The sequence below is a fragment of the Aptenodytes forsteri genome, unplaced genomic scaffold, assembly GCF_000699145.1.
Source record: "Aptenodytes forsteri isolate BGI_AS27 unplaced genomic scaffold, ASM69914v1 Scaffold217, whole genome shotgun sequence".
In the NCBI taxonomy this organism is placed as follows: Eukaryota; Metazoa; Chordata; class Aves; order Sphenisciformes; family Spheniscidae; genus Aptenodytes; species Aptenodytes forsteri.
This window is the reverse complement of record NW_008796222.1, coordinates 3,548,535-3,558,832: the sequence shown is the minus strand read 5'-3', so window position 1 is coordinate 3,558,832 and position 10,298 is coordinate 3,548,535. Positions and strand designations below refer to the sequence as shown.

The window sequence follows — 10,298 nt, the reverse complement described above, 5'->3', positions numbered from 1 at the left end:
GGCGGGGCCGGTTTCGCTTTTCCTCCCCCCCCGCCGTTGGGAGGGACGGTCGCGCTGGCGGGAACTTCAGAGGAAGTCTCATCTGAGCCTGGGATTTCCTCTAGGCCTCTGCCACTAGTCTGCTGCCCTTTTACAACTGACTGATCCATTAGTTGCAGCTGCCCCTAGCAGGGTGTGCTCCGTGCCCATCTCCAGGTTGCTGACTGGATCTCTCTAGTCAGCCTGGCCTCATCCGAGATACAGTATCAGACCCCTCGACGGCAACTGCTGTGGCAGGCGGCGGTGCCCATGGTAGGGGCTTGGCACAAGGCGTTATGCCTTTCCTTCCAGTTGTGCACAGCTGTACGTGATGTACTCCTCACTCTCTGGATTTGTGTTAGAGTTAATCCCGGACAATCGGGATGAGAAGAATTATAGATGGTCTAATGCAAAATTCTCAGTTCCCTTCCCTCACCTAAATGCAAGTTAGACTACAGGATAAATTCAGGATGAGCACTGCTATCTTTCACATTTAAAAATAAGATTAAACATAGCCTTTCTAGACTTGAAAAATTTGCTGTCGTTGCCTTAGCTTTCAGGTGCTAATATATCTATTTATTACGCTGTTTTATCTTCAGACGGTTATGTGCACCACTGATCTTAAAATTAAATTCATGAAGTCCAGCCCTTTTTTTTTTTGAAGTTGTTATTCTTTTTCAAGATACCTAAAGAGCATTTGGATCAACCTATTAAATGTATAATTTAAAACTTATTTTTAAAAAGTCCATTTTTCAGTACTAAATACTACTGGTTTAGAATGAACTTTGTACTGTGCTCCTAGAATAACGGTTCATGATGGTATGATAATCTTAAGTAGTTTAGCCTAAAAGTCCTCACTTCTTGTACGTGGTAAATGGCACAGATGCCGACAAAAGAGGTCCTTAACTGTCCTGGATGAGTACCTGCAGTACTGGCAGGAGCTGGTACTAGATGCTTACAAGGTAAATAAAACCTCTGATCACAGTACCTGGCCAATTGTGCTGTGCTGTACAAAGGAGTAAAATCCCTTCCTAAGCCCTGTTAATTGTGCTACTTAAACCCCCAATACCTGCATTGATGTTCAACATGATAAGCAAGAAGAATTCATTAATGAGGAAAGAGAGTTGCAATCCTAAAGCAGACGAGTTCTGTTAAAGTGCTGGGTTTTTTCTGTCCTTAAGTTCCATTCCTGCATCAAGAAACCATAATGTAGACTTTTGGATTTTGCAGAGAATACTAATAAAGTAAATGTAATAGGGTACAGGTTAGTGCTTTTGCATAGACAATCAGGGCATTGTTCATAAGGAAAAAAATTATTAAATATACCATGTCAGTTTTTAAGGTACAGTTTTGAAGCAACGGTTTCATTTAAAAAAAGACTTAGTATAGTTTTCTGTAATGGTGATCTTTTTGTTTAAAAAAAACCCCAAAAATCTGTCTTTTAAGATTAGTTCTATATGTGTATATATGCATGTGTTTTTGAATCAAAAAGTGAAAGTGAAAAGCCCTCCCAGGAAGAGCTAATGTGTGCTAATTAGCAGTTTCAACTTTCAAACACCTGTGGTGGAGAGGGTGAGTTAGAAAAAATTGAATTGTAAGAATTGTTTGATTTTGGTGCATTATTTTAAGAAGCAAAACGCTACATTTAATTTTTTTTGCCTGTAATTCCATTTTAGAATTTGGATAAAATCCAAGCACCAATATCTTTGATCAGAATATGATCTAATCACGCTATCACAATTTTACATACTTCTCGGGTTACACAAGTTATATGTGAAGGAATGGGGGCATGCAGTTAGTGTGCCTGGTGCTTACACGATGGGTTTTCTTATTCAATTAACTACCTTCCATGATCTGTATAATTTAAGCTGTGAGGTGTATATGTGGAAGGTGGGAATTCCTGGGAGGTGAGTCAGTATTCAAGGCATGCAGTGCTTTATAGGCATATATAGGCATCATCCCTGTGCTGAAGCCATTCCAACAGGCTTTGAGAAAATGCTGAACACAGCTCCCAACAAGTAAATGGGCCCTGTCCTCTGTATAGAATTTGAAAATTAACCTGACTATGAAAATAGAGGGATTCCTGCAGTAGCCACTGACTGGAGAGAGATGGTGGGATGGTCTGGTTCAAGAGCACTGGGGCAGGCATCGATAATTTCCCCAGTGAAGACAGGTCCTTGTTATTTTAGGCCTGTTGCCAAAGAAGCAATTTTAGGCTACACAAAACTGTAGATAGGCAAGAGTGGAAGACCCTTAACTGTAATGATAAATAATGTTTGTTTGTTTTTTAATTTTTGTTTTGCTGTAGATTTGGAATGGAAAATAATTTATGTGGGTTCAGCTGAAAGTGAAGAGTATGACCAGGTGTTAGACTCTGTTTTAGTAGGACCTGTTCCTGCGGGCAGACACATGTTTGTATTTCAGGTAAGTTTGATTTAACTGTTTCTAAAAGAGTTGTGTTAATTTGTTTAAAGATGACTGTATCAAACTAAGAGGCACTTGAAAAATAATGGTAAGCTAGAAAAATATTTCAGTCAGCTCTTCAGGTATGATACATCTTCCTTGAAAGTCTGTTCATGAGCTGATATTTCTTGGCCCTGATATTTCCATGGTAATATTTTCACTTGTGGTATCAATAATTAGAGATAGTGATATAAGCACTGTTCCCGTAGCTACTGATAATTTTGACCAGTCTGGTTTATAAATATATTCTAGATCACGGAGTAATCAAGAGTGCCAGTTACCTGGTTTACACTAGCACCATCAGGCTTAACTGCTGCAGTTGGTGGCAGTTTCAGACAATCAGGAGCACTAGGTTAATGCAGGCATCTTCAGAAGATCTGGCCAACAAATTCATTGTAAAACTCAGCCAGAACAGTCAAGAGTTCATTTCTGTTTGGCAGGATAAGTGTTCAACTGTGGTGTTTGGCTAAGCATGCTAAATCACAACAAAATATGGCAATTTGTAAAATAAGACGGAATACCAATGGTTGATAGCAGGCTTTTGGGACACAAGTGTGTAGATCAAGACTGTACAACAAACTCTGAAGCATGTGACAGTCCTATAAAATACTGCTGTTAAAGCCAGAAGTTACTAAGAAGGAATAATGAAGGGAAGGAAAACGGGGAAAGAGCAGCACTAAGATGGCTTATTAGCCTATTCTGGTTTCCATTTTAGGTCAGTGAGAGGGCAAAAAAACCTAAAGCAGACTTGCCTAAATTCTTATGGAAGTTTTTTGGGGTTTGGGTTTTTTATCAAAACTATGATTTAGCTCACTTTTTTCTCTATTTATCAAATACTAGTATTTGTCTTGTAAACTGAGAGCAAAATCCATGAGCAGAAAACTCAAGATTGAAACTGAGTATGGCTTATTGTGTAAGAACCATGCTACTTTCCCAAATACTATAAATTCACTATTTAAATGGCAAATGCATGCTGGAATATGAGCATTTAAAAAAAAAAAAAAAAAGCGCTAATGAATACACTTTCTTATTTCTCACAGTTACTGTAACTGTTTTAAAATAGCATTAACATTTGTGAGGCATCTTGATTAATCCCATAAGTTCCAAGAAACTTTTTTCTTACAGGACAGGCTAAAGGAATAGGATTAGGCTGGAGGTTATGTTTATCAACCACATACACGCAAATCAGTCTTGAAACATTTCTGTTTGGTTTTGGAGCTGGGCCTAATTTTTCCACACTACAAATAAAGCTGATGTGTAACAAATGCATCATTTATTAACAGTCCTTCCATTATCAAGCTATTACAGCTTATGGCATTAATTGGTCAGAAATAGGTGATCCTCTGTTGCCCTCAAAGGGACTACCTTATAGCACTACATCCAGAGAGATCAGCTGGCATTTACATTTCTAATTTAAAAGACGCACTGTTCTCCATTAAGTTACGAAGATTCATTGTTGATGGTGATGGGAAGGAGCAGGAGGCAGGTGCCTAAAAAGGCATGTTTTGGCTGTATGATTAGGAAAGCTTTGAAAATTAAATTTACTGGTCTTGCAGTTTCTGTAGGATGGACTCATCGATTGTATCCCAGTTATAAATGACACTACAGCTAAATTAGGAGTAGATACGTAGACATTTTGGTTAGATTGGAATAGGTCCTGTAAAAGAGTCAGTACTCCTTCTGTGTTATAATAAAGTTTCCCTTTTATTTCTTACGGAAGTAATGTTGGTCTAAGTATATTAGACTTCAAAAGCACTGGCTTTCAGCTGAGGGTAGGACTCAGCTAATGTGTACACAGGAGACCACCAAAAACCCAAGTGCTGCAATAAGCCTTTGCTGATGACTGAAGCTACTTTATTCACCAAACTGAAGCAGCCTGAGAGATGGAAAGAACTAGCAAGGGAAGGCCAGAACGGGGCAAAGCACAGAACTGCAGGAGGCATATAATATAAAGAAAAGAGATTGTGTTCACTAGGAACAGCACAAGGAAAGGACCTTTGCGGAGGTGTATAAAATTTTCAGCTAATAATATGCTGTAGGTTTTTCTAAATAGGAAAATGGCTGAAACAGCAAGTAAAATGGAGTACCACACAGGTAAAATACCAAGGATGATAAAACTACCTTTGTTGAAAAGAAGCTGTGCATCAGGTTGGGAAGCCAGCCTTACATACAGAAAGATGGAAAACTATCGTACTTTTCAGACTTACACAATCAGCCTTTTTTTTTTTTTTAAACATTTAAAAATATTTCAATATTAAAGGCCCACAGCTTGCCCTATTTGGTTCTAAATACCAAGATATAAGTAGTGAAACCTGATTCCTTCTCTCTGTGCACTTGGGGATTTGTAATAAATTCACAGAAATTTCTATTTGAGAATATAAGCACATAAATAATTTATTATCTTTAAGTGGGGATATGACCTCACACTAACTTAGCTACTCTGCAGTAATAGCTATGTGAATAAATGTATCATGTGGAAAAGCAAGATAATTCAAGACAACATATACATTGAGTGATTTCATAAAATTCTTAAGTAATTTCTAGGATAAGAATGGCATATTCAGACAGCGATTTTTATGCAAAAGTTAATCCTACTGTCTCTTTTTGCCTACCAAAATATCTATTTGCAGCTGCTCACTTATCACTTGGTCATAACAAGCTCTTCTTTTTTCTTCCACCTGTGTATGATCATTAGTTTCCCAGGCAATTAAGAGGTTTGACATCCAAGGCAGGAAGTTCAAAATTTGAGAAAAGAAAGCAGTTTTAAACAGTGTTCAGTGTCTTTTCCACTCAGCAAAACAATGCTTGAGAGTTAAGTAGGATTAAAACAGAGTACTTCCTTGGGTCCACATCTATATCATAGGATATTACAGGACACAAAATGACAATGGGAGCCTGGAAGAACTAACATCCCACATTAGGGTGTGAGTTGAGTTTCATGGGGGGTTAAATGGAACACTGTCCTTTTGCAATATATTAGTCTATAACTGCCCACTGTGGAATTTAAAGTAATCAAATGGTCCTGGGCACTGTTAGAACAAGACTACTGAATTAAAGTAGTGATTTCATCTGTATTGGCAGCTCTTGGGATGTCTTCAAGCTTCTACACTTGTCCTATTCCTTGGTCATCTTTCCCATTTCCCTATGCAAGTTGTAAAGCCATTTGGTCATTTTCTATTCCCTTCAGGGCTGGAGGAAGTTGTGTTCTACGTGATTCCCTGGTTGCTTCTCCTCCCTCTGGTGTATTTGCACCTAAGAGGTCTGACTCATCTAATTCTTCTGCAAAGTGCCTACAGCTTCTTATAAAAAGCTAGACTGGTTTGAAGGCTCAGAATTGAAGTAGCAAAGAGTAGAAGCCAATGATGCATGACCACTAGCTCTCAAAATTCACAGTGCTGGAGCACATAAATACTACAGAAAAGTAGGGATGAGAGGGACAGTAGGAATTAATCCCGTTTGTCCTCTGTCCTAAGGCAAGATTTGTTACACCTGAACCATTCTAACATACATTGTTAATACCAACTTGTACTCACAACACAGGTGTTCATTGCTGGCTTCAGATCTTCATGTAAAACTGTAAATATGAAGCTGTTTCATTTATGCTTAGATTGCTGTTACTTTAAATCCTACAGCAGAATGAGGCATCACATTTTATCAATAAATGTGTAGTTAGGAACCATTTTAAGGGACTGATGTGAGCCACATTTTGCGAGGCAAATTTTATTGATTATTAATAACTTGCAGAGCCATGGTAAATAAGGACGTTGAGGAAGACTGTAAGTTGCCTATTAATTAGGATTCCATCCTGGCTGAAAATCTGTCAGATGTCTTAGAGCAATGATACATTTAACTGCATACATTTTAAGAAATGTAGGCATGTGGAAGGAGGCAAGAGAGAAAGTAGTTTATTCCTTTTCTGGAAATCTGTGGGACAGCTCAAAGCTCACTATAGCCTGTCCCTGCTCTTCTTGCTGAAGTATAAATTGCAGTCTGTATTTTTAATGGTTTAGTCTTGTTAAAAACACACATACAGACCAATTCAACCTCAGAGGTACAAAAAAAAAAAAATCTTAAGTCTGCTAAATTGCCAAGATGTGCTGGAGAACAATGGCACTGTACAATTGGAGGGATGTTAGTACACTTGCTCAAACAACAGTTCAGCTGATCATATATTTAAAAACAGTTTTGGATCAGAGCTGTCTAATCACCCATGAGAAATGTCAGCACACAATATTACTGTATTCTAAGTAATTCTGTCTCTAGAGGATAGTGTCCTAAATTCAGGGCTGATGTTGTGAAAGCAGGTATATTTTCCAGTTAACCTGAAAAACAATTTTAAATACAGTCACTACTCAGCTGCTAAGACATACTACTTAAGATTCCCCTGCTAGATAGGCATGTGCTATCAATTTTGTTTTAATCCATCTTTCCCTTTCACATTTAGGCTGATGCACCTAACCCAGGGCTTATTCCAGATGCAGATGCAGTAGGTGTAACAGTTGTGCTAATTACATGCACCTATCGAGGTCAAGAATTTATTAGAGTCGGCTACTATGTAAACAATGAATATACTGAAACAGAACTGAGAGAGAATCCACCAGTAAAGCCAGATTTTTCAAAGGTAAGGCATGTTTTGTTCTAGTCATATATCAAGGGTACGCTTATAGAAAGAGTTTTTTAAAAAACAAAACCAAACCCCAAGTGATTCCATAAAGTGCATGGAATGAGGCATCAAATAATGGAAAAGACTTGGGGGGACAAACTACAAGTGCCATGTAGTTGCCATAAATTTGGAGAACACTGAGAAACCTGCAACAGTTTCCACCAGCTTGAAGCCTTGGCTGGACTTCATTATTATTTTACACTGACTGTGTGAAATAAACCGTTGGGTTCCCTCTACCTGCACCACTGTTGACGAAGTGGCTCTGTTCTTCAGAAAAACAGAATAATGTTTTTTCTAGGACAGTGAACCTGGAACTAAGTTTTAAGTATTAATTTAACACAGTTATTATCCAGCTGTTCTAGTGTTAGAGCTGCAGTTTCTGCAAAACAAACAAACTGAAAAACAAGTTACATATAAAAGGGGAAGATGGGTAACCTGGTGTAAGAGCAGGTTGGGTGATTATCTGATCAATGGACAACTTGACCAAGGAAGTATACAGATTAAGTTTAAAAAATATATATCCTTCATGGTAAAAATTAAACCAGGACTAGAATTAAAAGATGATGTGAAATACAGTTATTTGGAACCTAATACCTTGAGGAGAAGGATCAATTAAACATCAAAAACTAGTCAAAATCCTGTGAAATACTCTACCCAGACAGACTCTGTAGAAGCCAACAAGGTTCTATACAGCATCCGGGTTTGTTTTCATGGAAGATTTTGTAGAGTTGGGTGTTTTTTTTACAAAAACTGATGTACATGTGTATACGCTTACGTTCCAAAGTTGTGTGATGGTGAAAACTTTGTTATTTCTCAAGTTTGCATTAATTATATGACTGGATATATGAAGAAATGAATGGGATAATGCATGTATTATAATGACTAGTACAGAGATAATCCCCATAGTCCCTGAAACTGATCTTCAAATGTAACTAAACTGAATTGGTATGTAAATTGGTTTTTAAAAGTCGCTAATGGTTTTCTATGCCTAACTTAATTTTCAGGGATCAGATGCTCAGTATGTTCTCAAAATTCAAAATTACTATTAATTTTGAGGATTCTTAAACTTATAATCTGTTCCTTTCTTTTTTCTTTCATTTAAATCATATACTTATTTGTTATTTTGCATGCGAGTGCCAGAATGTTGACTTCCTTTAAGCGCTTGAATTTAGAAATGCCTAGAACTACTTGTCTTAATTCTCTGATTTGCTTATGTAAGAAGCTAGCACTGCTTCTGTGAAAAAGAACAGCAAAAGCTATCATGTATTTGTATAAAAAGTCCTTAATGTGACTTTGGGACAGAATTTAAACATACAAGTAGAATAGAAGGTTATTAAACACATTTAATTGTAATTGACAGGTAATAGACCCTACGAGGTTCAAAAAAAGAAATGGTCTTGTTAATCTGTATAAGGGGTTGGGAAATATTTAATGAGAGTGTACTTCTTGGAGAATAAAATCAGCATTACTACCAAAGCAAACTTTTCCTGTGATCGGTCTTAACTTTCATCATGAGTGGCCAATGGTGATAAGTTGCCATCCTCCAGAGTTAACTATATATTATCTTGAAAACGGTGAGAGATTAAGAGAAAGTGAGCATTTTCTTTTTTGCTGCATACATAAACAAATACAACGTGTTTTCAAAGGAAAATGAAGGCCAGCCATGAGAATAAAATATGACTAATGTCTAGGCATGTCCACTGCCACCATATTCATATCTTCCAAATCTGAGTAATTTTTTTACTTTAAAACTTTAGTAGACAAATTAAAATTCAGTTACTGAAATCAATCTAAAGCATGGTAATTTAATTTAAGGAAAGGTTGTACTCTTAAATGAAGACAGACAGTTGATGGAATTTATACAATTATCGCAAACATCATAAAGTTGATGTGAAATTTTATAAAGTGCTGTGGTTTGCAAAATCTTTGTGGGGGTAGTCATTTGCTTTACTAAAAGCTGGCTAAAATAGTAAACACTTGCACTTTACTTGCAGAGTTCTCGTACAGCCTTGAACTCATGGAACAGTTAAAAATATCCTCTCAAGAAAGCAGTTATTTTGCTGACTAGGATATTAGAGTAAATGAATGAGTGGTGTGTTTCTGTAAGCATGTTTCTGATCCCTAGATAGTAGCTATAGATTCACATTTATATGAATTACCTTTTTAAAGAAATTGTTTCACAATTTACAATACAAGGCTATGGGGAGTAAAAGGAAAAAAATCTGTATGCACGTGAACTCCAGTTTGAGGTGTCCACATTACATAATCCATGTATCTTCTTCTCTCCCAGCTTCAAAGGAATATTTTGGCATCTAATCCCAGAGTCACGAGATTCCACATTAATTGGGAGGACAACACTGAAAAACTGGAAGATGCAGAGAGCAGTAACCCAAATCTACAGTCACTGCTTTCTACAGATGCATTACCTTCAGCATCAAAGGGGTGGTCAACATCAGAAAATTCATTAAATGTTATGTTAGAATCTCATATGGACTGCATGTGACTAACCACCGTCATTCTGGTACTGTACATGTGTTAAACTGTAAAAACAACCAGAACTATTTCCCTCAAATTCCATAAGTACATAGTTGACAACCAATGTGAAGAACCTGTTTTAAAACATCCTGTAGAAAGTTTATAAAAAAAAAAAAAACCAAAAACAACAAACCAGTATTTGAGCAAATTGTGGAATATAAATACAACTATTTTTAAGTAATTGCCTTTTTTCTCTAATGTGTTATTCTATGTGGTCTAAACCAAACCTGATTAAAGTATACATATTCTCCCCCCTCCCCCTTTACTTTGTAAGCACTATTAAAAGCTAAAAAACTGAAAAGTTAAAACATTCAGGCAAAATGAAGGAATAATGCCATGTCCTCATCTCCGATATCCAGATCGCCAAATATAAAGTGGCCTTTAATAGCAGCTTAAGAACAAAACTGTCATTAGATGAACTGCAAAGAAAAAAGTATCTCTTTAAAAAAAAAAAAAAAAAAAAAAGTCCAAAAATGTCCTCTTGCTGTGAAAGCAGGCAGCACAGTATAATTTTAGGTGCAAGCTTCTTTTCCTTTCAAGGCACATACTTGTTACTTAAAGCATGCAATTTGAGATTTACCATCTGCTATCTTGGATTAGGAGTTCTTTTCTTCCCCCC

At 36.9% G+C, this 10,298-nt stretch overlaps 2 protein-coding genes across 2 annotated transcripts in view; one reads left to right on the top strand and one right to left on the bottom strand.

The window, feature by feature from the left end:
• ASF1A (anti-silencing function 1A histone chaperone) overlaps positions 1-9,860 on the top strand; it is a 12,055-nt gene extending 2,195 nt beyond the window's left edge. Inside the window, exons 2-4 of the mRNA XM_009289127.1 lie at positions 2,327-2,442; positions 6,926-7,102; positions 9,435-9,860. Of these exons, the coding sequence (XP_009287402.1) occupies positions 2,327-2,442; positions 6,926-7,102; positions 9,435-9,647 (506 nt within the window). The 3' untranslated portion in view covers positions 9,648-9,860. The remainder of the gene's footprint in view (positions 1-2,326; positions 2,443-6,925; positions 7,103-9,434) is intronic.
• Positions 1-10,298, bottom strand: part of MCM9 (minichromosome maintenance 9 homologous recombination repair factor) — a 49,107-nt gene that overhangs the window by 19,221 nt on the left and 19,588 nt on the right. The window lies entirely within an intron of this gene.